This window comes from Podarcis filfolensis, assembly GCF_964270895.1.
Source record: "Podarcis filfolensis genome assembly, chromosome: 9".
NCBI lineage: Eukaryota > Metazoa > Chordata > Lepidosauria > Squamata > Lacertidae > Podarcis > Podarcis filfolensis.
Window position 1 is genome coordinate 55230259 of NC_139610.1, and position 20081 is coordinate 55250339.

Consider the following 20081-nt stretch of genomic DNA (forward strand, 5'->3'; position numbering starts at 1 on the left):
TTCCACAGGCTTCTAGTATTTATGAGCCATGCAGCTCGGCCATTGGGGGAACCACCAACAGACACTTAAAGATTTATATCTCTTCCCTTCCCCACAACAACCGAACATTTGGAAACATATGGAAACTTTTCATACTGCATTTCCATCTTTGCATATTACAGGGAAGTACAAAAGAGGAAGCGTAAGGGAATTGTGCTTCCTTTATCCACTGCTGAGATAATGTGTGCTTTTTATTCTGCCCTTCAACACCTGACACACAGAACACACCTGCTGAACTTCTGCATGCAAGACTGCCCTTAAAGTCATAGAAGCAAGACGGAAGAAAGGAAGGAAAGAAGAAAGGGGGAGAAGAAGGCAGCCCTGTTCTTCCGCTGTAAGAGAAAACAGCAAACAAAATGAAACTATTTCCCATTAATGTATATGACATAATTAAGAGTAAAGGTAAGGTGAGGTGAGGTAAAGGTAAAGGAGCCCTGGATGGTTAAGCCCAGTAAAAGGTGACTATGGGGTGCGGCGCTCATCTCACTTTTCAGGCCAAGGGAGCCAACGTTTGTCCACAGACAGCTTTCCGGGTCACGTGGCAAGCATGACTAAACTGCTTCTGGCGCAACAGAACACCGGGACAGAAGCCAGAGCACATGGAAATGATGTTTACCTTCCCGCCGCAGCGGTACCTTCTTATCTACTTGCACTGGTGTGCTTTCAAACTGCTAGGTTGGCAGGAGCTGGGACAGAGCAACGGGAGCTCACTCCATCATGGGGATTTGAACCACCAACCTTCTGATCAGCAAGCCCAAGAGGCTCAATGGCATGGACCAGAGCACCACCCTCATCCCATTAAGAGTCAGGCCCATTAGATATATGATGCAGATGCCAGTTGGTTTCTACAGTGGGTATGAAATTGTTTAAACTGTTTTTTTTATATCCAAATGTTTATATCTATTATGAATTGAATTGTTGAATGCATGTTTCATTGTGGACGTTCTTGTTGTCCTTATTCTTTATTGTGGAAACATCTCAAGATCTGTCATAGAAAGTGATTCATAAATATGAGAGAGAGAGAGAGAGAGAGAGAGAGAGAGAGAGAGAGAGAGAGACTGAACTATAACAGAACAAAACATGGCCTCATCTGGTATGTCAGCTGCATAAAGGCTTGCAAATAACATTACTTTCGTCTAAGAAGGAGTGCATCTCTATTGTACATTTCTTTAGGCTTCTGGCTAATTCCAGCCATCCTCTGACTTTCTTTTGTGCCTAATGACTGCGATGAATGGCAGATACCAGTGAGGAGGGGGAGGGGGTGAATTCAACCGACAAGAGGTTAAATGTGCAGCTTTCATTAAAGACAGTGTGCGTCCACAATCTGGCTAAATGGGGCCATGTCCTTTATATTTCAGATATACAAAGAGAGAGCTCTCTACCACTCACATCATTTGCTTTCCTCTTTTAAGCAACAACAACATACCAGGCTCACCTAGTCAGATCACGCTTGGATGTTGCAGAAACCTGAAGGTTACTTCAAACAGCAATTCTTTATAGCGCCTCCAGACTGTATGTATTTTGGAGGAGGGATTCAAGAAAGTTAGGTTTGTGCATTTATTTATTTTATTGACTGCCTTTGTGCCTCACCTTTCCAGCCTAGTCTACCTCACAGGGCTGTTGTGAGGATAAAATGGGGGAGGGGGAGCTCATTTGAAGCGGATTAAGGGGCTCTTTTGCTCTAGTGAAACAAATCTACTTAACAAAACACACACAGAGAGAAACTTTTCATGGCTTGGAAAGTGATGGGGAAATAAACTGAAAAGTATGGGATGAAGGAATAATTAATGGGAAAAGGTATAAACACCCTGCAAACAAATCAGGCAGACTGCAGGATGAGGGTTCATAAATAGACTAAAGTGGACAGTTAGGTCCAGTCGAATTTGACGATGGGGTGCAGCTCTCATCTCCGCTTTCAGGCCAAGGAAGCCGGTGTTTGTCCACAGGCAGCTTTCCAGGTCATGTGGCCAGTATAGCTAAACCGCTTCTGGTGCAATGGGACACTGACAGAAACCAGAGCACATGAAAGCGCCATTTACCTTTCTGCCACAGCGGTACCTATTTATCTACTTGCACTGGTGTGCTTTCAAACTGCTAGGTTGGCAGGAGCTGGGATACAGCAACGGGAGCTCACCCCATTGCGTGGATTCGAACCACCAACCTCAGCAAGCTCAAGAGGCTCAGTGGTTTAGACCACAGTGCCACCTGCATCCCTTAACAAACTGGAAGGAATGCTCAGTAAAGACTGGACATAATCTAATCACCATTTAAGCTTTGCGCAAGAAATATCAAAATGAATGCTCAATACACAGGTCATCTGTAGGAGCATTTACTGTCTAATGGCATGTTGCTGGCACAGATTTCCCCTCCCTTGCTGTCCAAACTACAGTCAACCCCAGCCAGACTGACCAATGGTCTGGGATAATGGGAGTTGTAGTCCAGCAACATCTGGAAGACCTCAAGGTTCCCCATTCCTGCAGCAGAGGAAAGAATGCAAGATTTAACAATCCTGCATTAAAAACAACAGCACCTCCTTGCCCTTGGAAAGTTAACCTGCTTCTAGCTAACTCACTGCCATGCTGGTTTCCTATGTACAAGGAACTTTTAAACATGGGGAATTCCCCACTTGCCTTCTGGAGTTAAACCATGATGGATGGCTGTAGCAATTGTGGGAGAGAAATGAGCTACTACACAGGGGCACTCCTCCCTGTCCCCCACATCTCTGCTTAGCACAACCCATGCTGGGGGGTGGAGGAGGGTGGAGAGCTGGAAAGGGAAAGGCCCTCATTTCTCCCCTCGCCATAGCCAATTTCCTGAAAAAAACCTCCAAGGTAGGGTATTCAACTTGATGAAACTACACAAATAATAAAAAAGGAGGGGTGTAGGAAGCATTTGAAAGTAAGCAAAAAAAATAATGTAGGTAGCCAACATGTTCTGTTAAGACAAAAACAATCTAAAAGTAATATCTTTCTTAGGAACCACTTCAAAGATCACTTCAAAGAAGTTAACAGACTTTCAAGTCCATCGAAACTCTGAATCAGGCTGGAGGTTAAGCTGAAAAAACAAAAGGGGGGGCAAGGAGGAGAGAAAGCAGTTGTTGGGCAAGGTGAAAATGACCTGGTCTTTAAATAGATGGCGGGGAGATGTTGCTCATTAACCTTAGGGTGCCCTTGGTATAAATCAGGGGTGGAGGACCTTTCTCAGGTCAAGGGCCACTTTTCCTTCTAGGGAACCTTCCAAGGGCCGCATGCACCATCTGGAAGGCTTGGCTGGAAGCAGCTGGAATGACAAAGACCCCTCTAACCTCCATCTCTAGGCAAGAAGGAAGCATGTCTGAGTTCAAAGACACAGTCAAGGCAAAAACAGTCAAGGAGGGTGCAAAGCAGGGCAAGAGAGGGGTCTGGATGGGGAAGGGGAGCAGCCTGGGGTGAGGAAGGGAGGTCTGGAGGGAGGGATGCAGTCAGCGCCCAAGCAGAAGGTTCCCCATCCATGCTGAAAACAGAAGACTAGGTGAGGCACAGCTGCTTTGGATGCATTTGACTCTAGCACTATTCGGACACATGTGGGTTAAAAACTTGCATTATATCAGGTGGGGAGAACCTGTAGCCCTTCAAGTGTTGTTGGACCACGGGTCTCATCATCCCTGATCACTGGCTAAACGGCCTCGGCCCAGTATACCTGAAGGAGCGTCTCCACCCCCATCATTCAGCCCAGACACTGAGGTCCAGCGCTGAAGGCCTTCTGGTGGTTCCCTCACTGAGAGAAGCCAAGTACAGAGAACCAGGCAGAGGGCCTTCTCGGTAGTGGCACCCGCCCTGTGGAACGCCCTCCAGTCAGATGTCAAAGAGAAAAACAACTACCAGACTTTTAGAAGACATCTGAAGGCAGCCCTGTTTAGGGAAGCTTTTAATGTCTGATGGATTACTGTATTTTAATATTCTGTTGGAAGCTGCCCAGAGAGGCTGGGGAAACCTAGCCAGATGGGTGGGGTATAAATAAATTATTATTATTATTATTATTATTATTATTATTATTATTACTAGGCAGAGGGTCTTCTCGGTAGTGATGATCCCCCTGTGGAACGTCCTGCCTTCAGATATCAAGGAGACAAAGAACTGCACAACTTTTAGAAGACATCTGAAGGCGGCCCTGTTTTGGGAAGATTTGAATGTTTGATGTTTTATCGTGTTTTTAATATTCTGTTGTGGTTTTCCCGGCCAGATGGGCGGAGTATACATTTAGTATTTCTTCTTCTTCTTCTTCTTCTTCTTCTTCATCATCATCATCATCATCATCATCATGAGAGATGGCACCTAACAACATCTAGAGCAGAGCTTTCCAAACCATGTGTCATGACATGCAAATGTGTTAGCTGCAGTGTGTAGGTGTATCGTGCGAACACTTCCTGCTCTCCTCCCAGGGCTGGAAAGGGGTTAGTTTAACCTCTGGTTTGCTAGCAAAACTGAATTAAAGGTAAAGGTAAAGGGACCCCTGACCATTAGGTCCAGTCGTGACCAACTCTGGGGTTGCGGCACTCATCTCGCTTTACTGGCCAATGGAGCCGGCGTACAGCTTCCGGGTCATGTGGCTAGCATGACTAAGCAGCTTCTGACAAACCAGAGCAGCGCACGGAAACGCCGTTTACCTTCCCGCTGGAGTGGTCTACTTGCACTTTGATGTGCTTTCGAACTGCTAGGTTGGCAGGAGCAGGGACTGAGCAATGGGAGCTCACCCCGTTGTCGGGATTTGAACTGCTGACCTTCTGATCAGCAAGTCCTAGGCTCTGTGGTTTAATCCACAGCGCCACCCGCGTCCCAAAAAAAAACTGAATTACTGAGTCACAAAATGATGCATGTCTAAAAAGTATGTCACCAACATGAAAAGTTTGGAAAGCTCTGACCTAGAGACTTGCAGGTTCCCCATCTCTACTTTATATGTTTGTCAGTAAAGAGACATCCCAGTTGAGAGGACCAACGAACGTCGTCTTTTATTCCCCATGTCTTTAGCATGTATTATCATTACTTTCCACGCCGCATGAATCCACAGCTGGCCTCATGATTATGGGCCTGCTTTTGCTGAACGCTAATTGTTTCTTTTTTTATCCTCCAGTTATTTATTGAAAGAAATGGCAGCTTGGGAAAAAGCACAGGCTGGAGAAATGCGCGTTTTATTGCATTATCATTATTCTGTGCAGCTTCGAAGAGCTCACAGAAGACAGCAAACATACCGATTACTTGCTTGGCCGGCTCCACGTCCGCCGTTGCTTCTTCCAGCGATGACAGCAGCCTGGTTGAGATCTGATGGACGGATTCAATGTTGCTAAATAAGCCATCCACATCGAGCCTAGCAATCTGGTGAAACACAAATGTTGGACAGCAACAGTCGGGGGGGGGATAGTAAGGGGATGCTGTTTATTGCCGACCCTCCCCTGCTATGCCGTTTTTGCCGTTAGATGCAGTTTCAGCAAAGCCTTCTTATTACTCCTCTCATGTGGAACAATGGCTTGCATGGGCAACATTGGTTGTTTTTCTTCAATTAATACATTTCGGGCTGACACAGTTCATTGATTAAATACATAGTTATTTGAGATATTCCTTCGGGGATGCCTTGCGAAAGGAAATATTGGAATATATGTTGGATCCAGAGCAGACCTACTGAAATCAATGATACTCGTCCATCATAGAATTGTAGAATTGGAAGGGTCATCTAGTCCAACCCCCAGCAATACAGGAATCCTGCCCACAGCTGTTCCTGGGTGGGCTCGAACCACCAACCTTTTGGCTAATAGCCAGACACACTAACCCATCACATCACAGGATATGGGATGGTCATTGTTCAAACGTTATGCCAAAGACATAAAGATGGTAAAACCCAACTTGGTGACAATTGAGGAGGAGGAGGAGGAATTATACACTTGATTTATTCTATTACTTAAAGGCAATCTCCCTTGAAAAGGACCCCTGACAGTTAAGTCCAGTCACTTTATAGGCCAAGGGAGCTGGCATTTGTCCACAGACAGTTTTTCCGGGTCATGTGGCCAGCATGACTAAGCCGCTTCTGGTGCAACAGAACACCAAAACCAGAGCAGCGCACAGAAACGCCATTTACCTTCCCGCTGGAGCGGTATCTATTTATCTACTTGCACTTTGACGTGCTTTCGAACTGCTAGGTTGGCAGGAGCTGGGACCGAGCAACAGGATCTCACCCCGTCGCAAGGATTCGAACCGCCGACCTTCTGATCAGCAAGCCCTAGGCTCTGTGGTTTAACCCACAGTGCCACCCGCATCCCTAGAATCTCCCTTAGAAACACACAAAACAAAGCAATAATGTAAAGACATGCAATGAGAAAAATCACAAAAATCTATAAAGAGATTGCCAACGTGGTGCCCTCCAGCTGTTGTCAGACTCCAAGTCCCATCAGCCTTAGCAGCATGGTCAATGGTCAGGGATGACGGGAGCTGTAACATCTGGAGAGCATCCCACTTTGCTGCCCTGCTGTAAGTTAAATCAGAAATCTAATGAAGCTAAACCTAAATAGGTACAAATTTGACAGGTGTTGGAATATTCAGGACAGGTAACAGAAAGCCCTTCTGCACACAGCACATGTTAAACTATGGAACTTGTTCCCACATGAGGCAGTGATGGCTGCCAACCTAGATGGCTTTAAAAGAGGACTGGACAACCAAAAAGAATTATTATTGAGATTTCGAGAAATAAAAGAAAATCACAATGAGAATATCGAATAAGTAATAATAAAAGCCCTAGTATCCTGGTTGGAAATCCAGGAAAAGGACATCTCTATCTGCATGGACAGAGATTTCCAAATTCATATGGCAGTATAAAAAACCAAGAATTAAACACAAACTTCTAATAGATAAAAAACATAGAGGTGGACTAGCGCTACCTGACCTAAATTTATATTACGACGCTGTCTGTCTAAATTGGCTAAAAGAGTGGATTGTATTAAAGATGCTGATTTGTTAGATCTAGAAGGATTTAATAATCGTTATGGTTGGCATGTGTATTTAGCTTATGAAAAAGGGAAAGTACACAAGGGATTTATGAATCATGTCATAAGGAAATCATTATATAAAACATGGACAAAATATAAGGATCTCCTAGAACAGAAAACACCATGGTGGGCATCACCTCTAGAAGCAATTACAATAAAAAAGAAAAATATGGAATTAGAATGGGCCCCATATAAAGATCTGATTAAGGAAAAAGACAATAAATTGGTAATTAAAGATTATGAAGAAATTAAACAACACCTTACGGGTTAGATCCAATACCATCAATTGCATGAAGTGTTCAGGACAGGTAAGAAAAATGTTTCTCAAACGAACCTTCATTATTGGAAAAAGTGTTATTACATAACAAAACCAAGGTAATATCAAAAATGTATGATACATTATTGGAGTGGGAGGTCAAAGACGAACAGGTCAAGGAGGTAATGATCAAGTGGGCTTTAGATATTGGGAAAACCATTAACTTAACAGCATGGGAAGAACTATGGAGAAAGAACTGGCAATTTACAGCCTGTGAAGTATTGAGGGGAAACCTAATCAAGATGTTTTATAGATGGTACTTAACACCTACCAAAATAGCTAAAATGTATAAGACAAAAACGAATCTGTGCTGGAGGTGTGGAAAAACAGAGGGGACACTTATACATGTTTGGTGGACCTGTGAAAAAAATCAAAAGCTTCTGGAACACAATATATGACGAGCTTAAAAAAATGTTTAAGTATAACTTTATGAAAAATACAGAAGCTTTTCTACTAGGGATAACGGACACGGGTATAGCAAGAGAAGATCAGAAAATATTCCTCTATGCAACAGGAGCGGCAAGGATCCTAATTGCTAAAAACTGGAAAAAAGAAACTGTGCCAATAAAAAAAGGAATGACAAGACAAACTGTTAAGAGTATATTGAACTGGCTAGAGATCACACTAGACAAGAGTTTCAAAAAGCATGGGGGAAATGCAGAGAACACTTCACAAAACAGTGTCCTAAAATACATACCTGGACTTGTTTCGATTAATGTCTGCAGGAGACTTTGTGGATATTTAACTTATAATTAGAAAAATCTTCAAAATTATTCATGAAGGAAACAGTTTATAAGAAGTAAATAAGGAGGCCAGATACAGGATAAAGGAAGTCTTTTATTTGGTTGTTTGTATTGTTGTATGCTATGCTCACTGTACGTCATGTTCACATTTAATGAGGGTGGATTTGTGTACTGGGGGGTGGGGGGTTGTGTTATGTTGTAAAAAAAAATCCAATAAAAAATAAAAATAAATAAAAGAGAACTGGACAAATTCATGGCAGAAGAGAGGAGCTATTGATGGCTGCCATCCATGATGGCCATTCTCTGCCTCTATGGCTGGAGGCAGCAAAGCTTCTGAATACCAGTTGCTAGAAACCACAGGAGCATGGAGTGTGCATTGTGCTGAAATCCTGCTTGTAGGTTTCTCACAGGCCTCTGGTGGGCCCCTGTAAGACCAGGCCTGATCCAGCATGCTTCTCTTACGCTCTCAGCTGCTGCCCATCAAAAACAGTTCCTTTGGAATCATTCGAAAACAAGAATCCAGCTCTCCTTTGCCCACATCTGTTTTTGCCTTTTAAGATGAAGGGAGAATGACTCAGCCTGCAAAAATCATGGAACATACAGCAAGGAGCAATGCATGACGCGAACAATAGTGTTGATTTTGGCAGATAGGTGAGCACCTTCAAACATGCCTGCCCATTAGTATTCATTAGTAACAGAACTGTGTATTTACCCAGCCGCTTTCAGAATACAGCCCTAAAGAATCAAATTGCACGTTGTAGTAATGGGAACAATCATACACCACAGTAATTGCCAGTGGGAGTAATGTTTGATTACAGAGCCCAGTAACATTTTCAGTGCATAAGAAACTTCAAAGCAGTCTCAGCTCAATTCTGTTCTTCATTCAAGAATAACAGATTTCCTGAGATTTGTCCTGAGAAGAATAAGTTGGTAGCTACTTTATTAAAAAGAAACGAACAGAGGGTACAACTGTCAAATTGTAGGTTTGGCTGTAGTCCCCCTAACAGCACAATCCCATGCAGTGTGTAGGAAGTTAATTCAGAAATAAATACCACTGAATTCAATGGGTCTTACTCCCATTGGGATCTCAATTCCAATGTTATGATTATTTTAAAGCCATCCACAGGAATTCCATAGTTTAACTAAGGGCTGGATGAAGAAGGACTTTCTTTTACGTGTTCTGTTGGGTGCACAAGATCTCTTAATTTCAGTTAAGGGCCAACATGTTACTTCTGCACTGACCCAGAGACAGAAAGAAAGGTCAGCATGTTAGGTGTCGGCTTTTTAAATAGAGCTTTCTCTGATCAGCAAAAATATGTTTCAAAGTTATACTGGACCGACACCCCCTCCCCAAAAAAGTTGTGTCAAGGAAGAGGTAGTCTTTTAACGTGACACAGTGGTGGATGCTCTGTGCCAAGGCTTCAAGGTGGGCTATGATATAAGAGTGTAATTGTGGTGCAGATCATTGACAAGTTGCAATTTGTCCATCTCTCCTGCTGTATTCCAGCAGGTGAAAACAGCTCCTGCCCGCAGAGCATGCTGGGATTCCCAACAGGGTTTTGCCTTGATAGCTCTGGGAAAACAACAGCATGTTGCCGTCTAAATGGTAGCTAGACAGCTTTGAAGCCCCTGCTGAACAACAGAGCGGCGGAGTAAAATCTGCATGGAGAGATATAATTGTAGTAAGCACTTCCATTAGCTTCGCTGTCTAAACCACAGTCCCTCGGGACTTGTTCTGCTTCTTGGCAAAGTATTTTCCCACAGTTGCTGTCCACAGAGCCGTGGTGCAGTGCTTTAGAAAGAATGTTGCTGAAGGATCGCATTGTCCGCAAAACTGGTAGGACCAGCTAGGGCTTGAAGAAGGAACTTGATGGTTAGTGGGCTTTCGGGGATCTGCTCAAGACTGCAGAGACATGGGGAAAGCATAACAGTGATAGTCCATTGCCTCCCCTCGCCTCTGGCCTAGAAATGTTTGCAGGCTGGGCGTGGGATGGGGTCTGGGATAGAGCCAGTGTGGTGTAGTGGTTAAGAGCAGTAGTCTCCGCTCCTCCACCTGCAGCTGCTGGGTGACCTTGGGCTAGTCACACTTCTCTGAAGTCTCTCAGCCCCACTCACCTCACAGAGCGTTTGCTGTGGGGGAGGAAGGGAAAGGAGAATGTTAGCCGCTTTGAGACTCCTTCGGGTAGTGATAAAGTGGGGTATCAAATCCAAACTCCTCCTCCTCCTCTTCTTCTTCTAGTTTAGGTCTTCCTTGGCCTTCCCTTCAAGCCCAGAGGTGGGAGATCAGGACTCTTTCCACATCACATCCTCTCCTCAGCCCTTCACGAGCCCTGCTTCTTACTCTCCTTGAGTGCTCTTGCCTGGCAATGACTTGTCCTTGGACTCTGGGTCATGCCCCTTGCTTGCTTGGATTGAGGGCAGAAAGGGGTCTGTCAGTGTGTATGTAGATACTAACTAGCCTACTGTACAACCGTATAATGTACATGTTCTTCTCCTTCTCCTTTTGCTTCTGGCCCATGGGGGCCTGGAAGGGAATGCATTCCTTTGGCTGAAAATGGCCTCCTACTTCTGCTTTCCTACCTATCTGTCATGACCCTTCATGAGCCAGGAGTCAGCTTCGCCTACTGAACAGCAGCCTGAAGTGGATGAAGTCAGAGCGACTCCACCTGCAGCTGATGAGCCTTCACAGAAGAAGAGGCACTGATGAGAACCGCTGGCCCTGGACTTCTTAAACGGAACTCTCAGCAGTAGTCAGATGCCGGAAACAACGCCTTTGGTTCCCAGCTCTACCTTGGTCTCCATCTTGACCCTTGGCTCAGGATAATCTGGATGCCTGACCTCTGGGCTGTCAGGCTTTGTATGTGGATTCTGCTCTCAGGCAAGTGTTCCTCAGAGGCTCCTAACCCGTGCTTGCTCAGCAATGGAACTCAGTCAAGGCTGCGGCACTACCTTTGAGCACATACTGTGGTTTTCACTCCAGACAGTGTGTGATGGCCTGGGAGTCTGATTCAGAGGCTGAACCAGAGGAATCCCAGCCTGCACAGGAGTCCCCGCCTTCAGGGCCGGCTGAGCCGGGGCAGGGCCTTGAATCTGAAGTGCCTGCACCTGTGCCGGATCCTCAGGAGCAGACACCAGATGAATCCACTCTGGCTCCGGAGGTGATTGAGGACCCATTGCCTGCAGGTGCTCCTCTCCCAGCCCTGTCAGGGGAAGGTGAGCCTCCCCCTGGGTCCAGTAACCCTCCAGCCTCTCCTGAGCTGCAGAGGCTCAGGGCAGAGAGGCGGAGGGAACTGGGTTCTCTCAGGAGGAGTGCTCGCCCTAAGGCCAGGAGAGGTGGGTCACCTGTGGGCCGGGACTGCCCCTGGCCTCAGAGAAGATAAAGGCCAGTCAGCCCGGTCCCAGGTTGCGGGAGCAACGTCGTTGGAAACCTGTTTCTGCCAGCACCCAGACCTGTTCTTCCGGAGTTCCTGACCACGCCCGGCTTCCTGCTTTGGACCCTGCTTCGCCCTTGGTGGACAGTCTCCAGACCCTCGACCCAGGACCGGACTCTGACCACGCCTCTCGGTAACCTCCCCCGGGTCCAGCATACAGTGAATGACTACCCCTTTCTAGATACCACCGCCCCCTAACTCACCTGTCCACCATCCATTCAAACTCAACTCTGCCTTGGCTGCTCATAGCCAAGAGAAGAAAGTAGCCTAACCCTCAGAAGGTGTCTAATCCAGAAAAAGCTAGAGCAATCCTAAGGTAGGATGTCAGGTAGTTCAGGTAGGATGTGTCTATGATATGGCAGATCTGCCAACACATCTGAAGCTTGGCAGATCAGAAGACAGCAGATTCACCAAACATTTCAGCCTAGCAGATCTTTTACAAATGTCCGCCTTTGAAAGAAAAGTGATGGGAAGATTAGCTACAACAGCTCTGATTCAGGTCCCTCTCAGGGGAATGCATTTAGGAGGTCCACAGCTGACATGCTCCATTTCAGAGCCCAGCACTGGCTAGAGCCAACCAAAGCATCACTGGCAAGAGCTCTCCACCCATCAAGGTCTCCACAATGGTGGAGTATTCCCCCCCATAGCAAAAACAAAAAACAAAACAATGGGGAACACATCCACCATATCCTGACTCAGAGGTGGAAAACCTGTGGTCCTCCAGATGTTGCTGGACTACAACTCCCATCATGGCTGACAATTAACCATGCTGGCTGGGGCTGATTGGAGCTCGAGTCCCACACCATCTGGAGGGCCAAGCGTCCTATGACAGTAGGGTGAGATTTCTCTCTTGGTTCATCTCTCTCAGAGTACGCTAGATGGTGAATACATTTGTTTATCATTTATGTATTAAACATATTTGTTACCCACCCTCCACAAAAAAATTGCAAACTTCAATACCTGTATAGCAAACAGTTAAAACCACAATGAACCAATAAAAACATTTATATAAATAAATAACCATCGCACTGTCCCAAAAGCCTGGTATTAAGCATATTTCAGGTAACATAAAATAAAAAATACAAATAGGTCAGAAGAACATGGAGAAAAGCAAAGGAAATTCTTAATGTGAATTCAGTCGCTATTCATTGCTGTTGAGCAGAGTAATACTGAATCAATATCTTTATCAGAAACCTGTCCCTGCCAAAACACAGCTGTGATAACCCAGGACTTCCTTACCTGCCTTCCTCTCAAGGGTTCGACCACTATTCTGATGCACAGTTCCAGATCATTGAGATAGTCTTTTTCGGTCTGGACCATTTCTGTAATTATCTTGTGCCTTCTAGCCATCAGACGCCTGTTCAGCTGTTCTTCACTTTCCAGGGGTGAGCCAACTGGCCCCAAGGACCCTGCTTGTGGTGCCATTTTTTCTGTAAGAAACAAACACCACTTCTGTTTTTTTCTAAACATTTTTTTAAAAAAAATATCAGTAAGGGTTAGCAACTTTTGCTACTTTCAGACAAACCAAGGTGAAGTTCAATCGTAGTTTGTCATAAGCAAAAGCTTATGAACTTCTCACAGCTGTGCCAAAGGAAAGTATGAGGAACCATAAGAGCTTGGGGATCACCATGGCCTGTTTCCTACACAGTAAACAATGGCTTGCCTTGCCTTTCAAATACAGCCACTCACATCATTTTGATATATATGAGAGTGGTAGGAAGAATACCCACCTTTTCTATAGGGTTTTATTTTCCTACGAAAAGCACACACAACCACACCAATGCAGAACAGCAGAAAAACCCATTCGGACAACTCTGAGTTTGCTATCAGCTCATATATGCTGCATTATAGAACAATCCTAACATTTGATTTGAGCTGATGGAGGGGATTAAAGTAAAGGACCCCTGACCGTTAGGTCCAGTCGTGGCCGACTCTGGGGTTGCGGTGCTCATCTCACTTTATTGGCCGAGGGAGCTGGCGTACAGCTTCCAGGTCATGTGGCCAGCATGACTAAGCCGCTTCTGGCGAACCAGAGCAGTACACGGAAACGCCGTTTACCTTCCCGCCGGAGTGGTACCTATTTATCCACTTGCACTTTGAGGTGCTTTAGAACTGCTAGGTTGGCAGGAGCAGGGACCGAGCAATGGGAGCTCACCCCAGTCGTGGGGATTCGAACCTCCGACCTTCTGATCGGCAAGTCCTAGGCTCTGTGGTTTAACCCACAGCGCCTCCCATGTCCTGCATTATATAACAATCCTAACCTTTGATTTGAGTTGATGGAGGGGATTAGGATGCAGCAATTTCCTTCCACTTGGCTGTGCCAGCATCTCTGTGCACACTCCAGCTGGGTCTGCCAATGGCGTAGGCTATGAATGGGCTACCACTGCTGCATTCCCATTGGTGGTGGCCAATGTAAACCCCCCAAATAGGGCATGGCTGGAGAAGGGGTCGGCCACGGTTGGTTTGGATTTTTAAGGAGGTCCAGCAGTACAAGAGGAGACTGCTTCAATCTCTCTGCCCTGCCAGCGCAACAAAAGTATTAAAAAAAACACCCGGCCTTCTCTATCTTTTGGTGAATGCATTGCAGGAGGTTGAACTAGATGATCCTCTACAACTCTACAATTCTATGATTTATCCTCCAAATGAAATGAACCCTAAGCAGGTCTAACTTTATTTGCACATTTTCATCTCCTTGCTTCTTCCCTCCCTTCACAATCTGAGTTTAGATTGTAAGCTTATTGGAGCAGGGACCTGTCTTGTTTATTTATAAAGCGCCATACACGTCTTTTGCACTACAGAAATAAATGATACAAGGACTGTTTTCACAAATAACGTTCCCAATGTTATACTGCACGAATTAAAAATATGAAATTAAACCAGTTCCCCCTTCTTTGGATGCAGTGTGCTGCCATTGACACTGTGTGGCCTTGGAAATAAGATCTATGTCCAATTGCATTGTTTTATAATATTACTAACTTTTGAGGGCGGTGTTTGAAAAATCCATAGAATTTGATCCACCTTCTATGGATAAAAAAACCTTCAGAGGTAACATAGAATCAGTGTGACAGATGCAGGCACTAAGTATTTATTTGTTTATTTGTTTATGTATGCATTAGTCACATTTCTAGATCATCCTTCCTCCCTAGGCAGCCCAGGGCAATCCACAACGAAATATAAACATGCATACAACAATAACTTTTAAAAAATACCTTTGTAAAACTCAGAACTATAAAACACACCAATCTGCAGTCATTTTTGTCCCATATAAGAGACCATCCTTCCTTTCGATCCCCCGTGTTTTACAGATAATGCGATTTGTTTTCTAACTAGCTCAGTGGAGGGCTTCTACGTTCCAAGTCAAGAGCTTGCACATCCTACTCTTGATTTGATAGTAATGGCATGGAAGTTGGAGTAATGTACCCAAAAGCACGTATTCCAAGCACCAGACACCCACCTCTCTCAATTAGACATTTGCATCCACAGCAGGGTGGATGTGGGGGAAGGGAAGCCTTGCTTTTGGCTCCTTGCCATTACGCAATACAATAGGAGCTCGGTGGTTTGCTTGTCCTTGGTGGTGTCGGGTTACATGCCTGCAAGGCTCTCCCTGAGGGGATGACATTGCCAAATAAGCTACCTGTGTCCTTTGCAAACAAAAAAAAGTATATTGGAAAAATTAGAATAATAAAAACAATAGTAAAAAGCAAACCATTGCCCATGTCATGCAAGGTAAATCTCTGCACTTACCTCCACAGGTGTAATGGGGTGGGTGGGTGTGATTCTCTGAGTGAGAGAGTGGCAGGAGAATGTGTGTGTGTGTTTGCAAAGCCCTTGGCAAGCTGTGCAGCTCTAAACTCTGCAGCAACTCTCTGTGCATCAGCTTGCAAGAGGTGTGTTGGGGGCAGCGTTGGGACCGGCTGAGGGAGGGTCAGCCGCCAGGAGTGTGGATATTCCAGTCTTTCCACTGCATGGATTCTTCCATTCAAGGATTTAAATAAGCCCTTTTAAGTGTGCAAACTTTCAGAAAGCGCACCCAGCTGTGCTACATGCCACTTAAAAAGACACAGACACACATGGCCATTATTTGAATATTTCCTTTGTGGGGGGAAAGGCATGGAACCACCTGGCTTGCCGAAGCTTACTGGCTTATGTGCTTGCCAGCTGAAAGATTGCCATTTGGTGCCTTGGAGCCATGCCACATTTAGTCTTCTGTAGCCACACAGCCAACCCCCATGTTGCCCCACCCCACAGCTACTTGGAATTCTGGGAAGGCAGAGGAGCAATGATGCTGGACGTAAGCATTGTCCATTTAGTCCAGCATCCAGGCCAGCAGGCCAAACGTGACCAACCAGGGATAAAATTTGGCCCACAAAGCTGTCCCCCCCCCAAATTATGCCATCAGGGGTGTGGCAGATAGGAATGTGGCTGCCAGTGCCACAGTGGGGCTGGCAGCAGGGTCAGGGAGGGGTCAGGGGTCAGATCTGCCACAATGACCTTGGTAGCATGTTAGGTAAGGGTGCTGAGAGTTGCTGGCAGACCCCTATTCCCCTTAGGTAAAGGTAAAGGGTAAAGGGACCCCTGACCATTAGGTCCAGTCGTGGACAACTCTGGGGTTGCGGTGCTCATCTCGCTTTACTAGCCGAGAGAGCCGGCGTACAGCTTCCAGGTCATGTGGCCAGCAGTGGCGTAGCGTGGGTTGTCAGCACCCGGGGCAAGGCAAGTAATTTGCGCCCCCTAACCCATGGATTTGCGCCCCCTAACCCGTGGATTTGCACACCCTAACCCTAACCCCCAGATGTTGCGCCCGGTGCGGCCGGCCCCCCCTGCACCCCCCACGCTACGCCACTGGTGGCCAGCATGACTAAGCCGCTTCTGGTGAACCAGAACAGCACGCGGAAATGCTATTTACCTTCCCGCTGGTGTGGTACCTATTTATCTACTTGCACTTCGTGCTTTGGAACTGCTAGGTTGGCAGGAGCAGGAACCGAGCAATGGGCGCTCACCCCGTCGCGGGGATTCGAACTGCCGACCTTCTGATCGGCAAGTCCTAGGCTCTGTGGTTTAACCCACAGCACCACCCACGTCCCCCTATTCGCCTTACAGAGCTACAATTCTCAGAGTAGTTTAACTGTCGATTTGCTATTCCCACTGAACTCTGGGAATTCTGGCTCGGTGAGTGGAATAGGAGTATCCTTAACAACTCTCAGTACTCTTATCAAACTACATTTCCCATGAAGCTTTGGGAGAAGCATTTATAGCGGTATGATACTGATTCATAGCGCAGATGGCGCCTGAGCATGTTTTGCTCGGCATAAAGAAGTTCTAAAAATACGTGTGTATCTAGATTTCCAGGGTATTTGAACAGAGGAAACATTATAGTCTCTGTGACCTTGCATGAACCGCCACCAAATTTGAGAGTGCTCTGATACTATCAGGTCCAGTGACAGATTATTGATTAAGTAATCCAAACTCCAGACACTGGGTTTTGTTTTCCAATGAATTATTTTTTTGGCAATAGATATGAAAAAGGCATCCCTTCCAGGAAATATCTGGTTTCAATTTCCTGACCATAGAGTCTTTTAATTGCTAACCGAGTGCTCTCTGGAGTGTTGAAAGAGCTCAATGAAAGAAAGAAGAATTGCACATATGAAATAATATCCTCACTGCCTCACTGTGATTTTTTTTCCCTGGTTGATTCAGGTGACCATTTTCTCTTCTCACTGGGTGATAATTTCTGAAGTCAATGCATAAAAGGATCCCTGTATGGATTCTGCAATAGTCATTTCTGAAAGTTACAGGGGTGGAATTCGGGGTGGGATGGGTTTGCAGCATCTCCAAAGAATAGTGGTCACAGAATTTATTTATTAGAAGAAGAAGAGTTTGGATTTGATATCCCGCTTTATCACTACCCGAAGGAGTCTCAAAGCGGCTAACATTCTCTTTTCCCTTCCTCCCCCACAACAAACACTCTGTGAGGTGAGTGGGGCTGAGAGACTTCAGAGAAGTGTGACTAGCCCAAGGTCACCCAGCAGCTGCATGTGGAGGAGCGGAGACGCGAACCCGGTTTCCCAGATTACGAGACTACCGCTCTTAACCACTACACCACACTGGCTCTTTACATTTACATATATTATTACATTGATAGCCTGCCCTTCATCCAAGGAGCTCTTCTCACCTGTGTCGAAAGAATTCTATTGGCCATGGGATAGCTCAGTCGGTAGAGCATGAGACTCCTAATCTCAAGGTTGTGGATTTGAGCCCCATGTTGGGCAAAAAGTTGGGTTGGACTATATGACCCTTGTGTTCCCTTCCAACAATGCTATGATTCATAGCTGTCAACGTTCCCCCCCCCTTTTTTTAAGGGAATAGGATTCCTCACAAGAAAAGGGAAAAGTTGACAGCTATGCTATGATTCCACAAGTTTGTTTCTGAGCCTGCTTGGAAATTCTGCTTCCTCCTTCAGGAAGCAAGAGATCAGTAGTCACTGTAACCTCAGTTAAATTTACCTTCATTTTTTTTTACCCAAAAGATCAATGCTGTGTCTTGTTAATAAAGAGTTCAATATGAAAAGGGAAGAAATCAAGGCCCATAGAAAATATTTTTTACCTACCTGCTGCCCCCCCCCATGTAATTATAGCCTCAACCTTATAGGCTGCTGTATTCCTATTTGTAACTTGATTCTATTGAGGAAAAAGGGCTATATATACACATGCAGCAGGACATCAGCAATGGAAACAAATCCATTGAAAAGAAAGTGCGACTGACCTGCATGGACAACCTCCAGAGTTAAAGGAAATTTGGCAGCCAGTAAGAAAGAATCAGCATCCCTAAGGGCTGAGAGATGGGGGGGGGGAGGCCCTGCCCTATATAAACTTTAGCTTAGGAAAGAAAGTTGCTGCCTTGATGGGTTGCATATACCCCACTCCCCACAGACCAATGGTATTTTTTTTCTAACCTCTGTAGTGCACTGCCTGCTTAAAGATGGTAATTGTCCACTTAAATTACACTAACCTGTCAAAGTACGGTAAGTAGAAAAGGGGGGAAGTTTGAGATGTGTCCAACAGCAGCATTGGTAAACCACTGAAAGAGATTTCAGAAACATTCTTGGAGGACAAACTTTCTAAATTTTAATAAGGAATGTTTCACAGATAACTACACCATTTTTCAGAGATGCATGGATGGAGGAGGAGATGCAGTACAAAGAATCGTGGGGATCCAGAGCAAGTTTCTATGATTTGTAGAACCTGTGATATGAGGCAAAATATACAAGCACTGTTTGTCTTATTTTTCTGGTGAGAAACTAGCCTGTTTTCCCCCCATCCCTCAGTGTTTTACTTATCTGCCAGTCCACCCCTTCCTTCTGGGGAAAAAATCCTACAGGCACCTATGCAAAGAAGTTAGTATTGCAATGACCAGCATTGTGGTTTTTTGTTTGTTTGTTTGTTTGTTTTTGAGACACTGAGAGCCAGTGTGGTGTAGTGGTTAAGAGCGGTAGTCTCGTAATCTGGGGAACCGGGTTCGTGTCTCCGCTCCTCCACATGCAGCTGCTGGGTGACCTTGGGCCAGTCACACTTCTTTGAAGTCTCTCAGCCCCACTCACCTCACAGAGTGTTTGTTGTGGGGGAGGAAGGGAAAGGAGATTGTTAGCCGCTTTGAGACTCCTGAAGGGGAGTGAAAGGCGGGATATCAAGTCCAAACTCTTCTTCTTCTTCTTCTCATGTAAAATCATGCAAATTTCCATTTAATTCTACTGGATCTGACTTTTATCCAGGTATGAGTGTGTGTTTCTGTCTATGTCTTGGAGAGATGACCCAGGCAACAAAGTATATTATAACATACATAATAGAACTGACAAACCTAGACAGCATCTTAAAAAGCAGAGACATCACCTTGCCGACAAAGGTCCGGATAGTTAAAGCTATGGTTTTCCCATTAGTGATGTATGGAAGTGAGAGCTGGACCATAAAGAAGGCTGATCGCTGAAGAATTGATGCTTTTGAATTATGGTGCTGGAGGAGACTCTTGAGAGTCTCATGGACTGCAAGAAGACCAAACCTATCCATTCTTAAGGAAATCAGCCCTGAGTGCTCACTGGAAGGACAGATCGTGAAGCTGAGGCTCCAATACTTTGGCCACCTCATGAGAAGAGAAGACTCCCTGGAAAAGACCCTGATGTTGTGAAAGTTTGAGGGTGCAAGAAGAAGGGGACAACAGAGGACAAGATGGTTGGACAGTGTTCTTGAAGCTACCAGCATGAGTCTGACCAAACTGCGGGAGGCAGTGGAAGACAGGAGTGCTTGGCGTGTTCTGGTCCATGGGGTCACGAAGAGTCAGACACAACTAAACAACAACAATAGAATTGCAACTTCCTATATACTAACAGCCAGCTCATTCTGCAGGTGCCAATCCTTATATCACCAAAATGGTTCTTCCCCCATCCCAAACAAGAGGGAGATATCAGCTGACTTGGAGAGGGGAATCCCAAAGCTTCGCAGCAGCAACACACACACACACACACACACACACACACACACACACCCCAG

General features: G+C 45.5%; 1 protein-coding gene across 2 annotated transcripts in view; it reads right to left on the reverse strand.

Moving 5' to 3' along the window:
* The window catches only part of ARHGEF38 (Rho guanine nucleotide exchange factor 38), a 53129-nt gene that overhangs the window by 30091 nt on the left and 2957 nt on the right, over positions 1-20081 (reverse strand). For both annotated transcript variants that reach the window (XM_083571244.1, XM_083571243.1), the window contains exons 2-3: positions 12781-12971; positions 5267-5390 (exon numbers count right to left, since the gene is read on the reverse strand). In XM_083571244.1, the coding sequence (XP_083427370.1) occupies positions 5267-5390; positions 12781-12971 (315 nt within the window). The remainder of the gene's footprint in view (positions 1-5266; positions 5391-12780; positions 12972-20081) is intronic.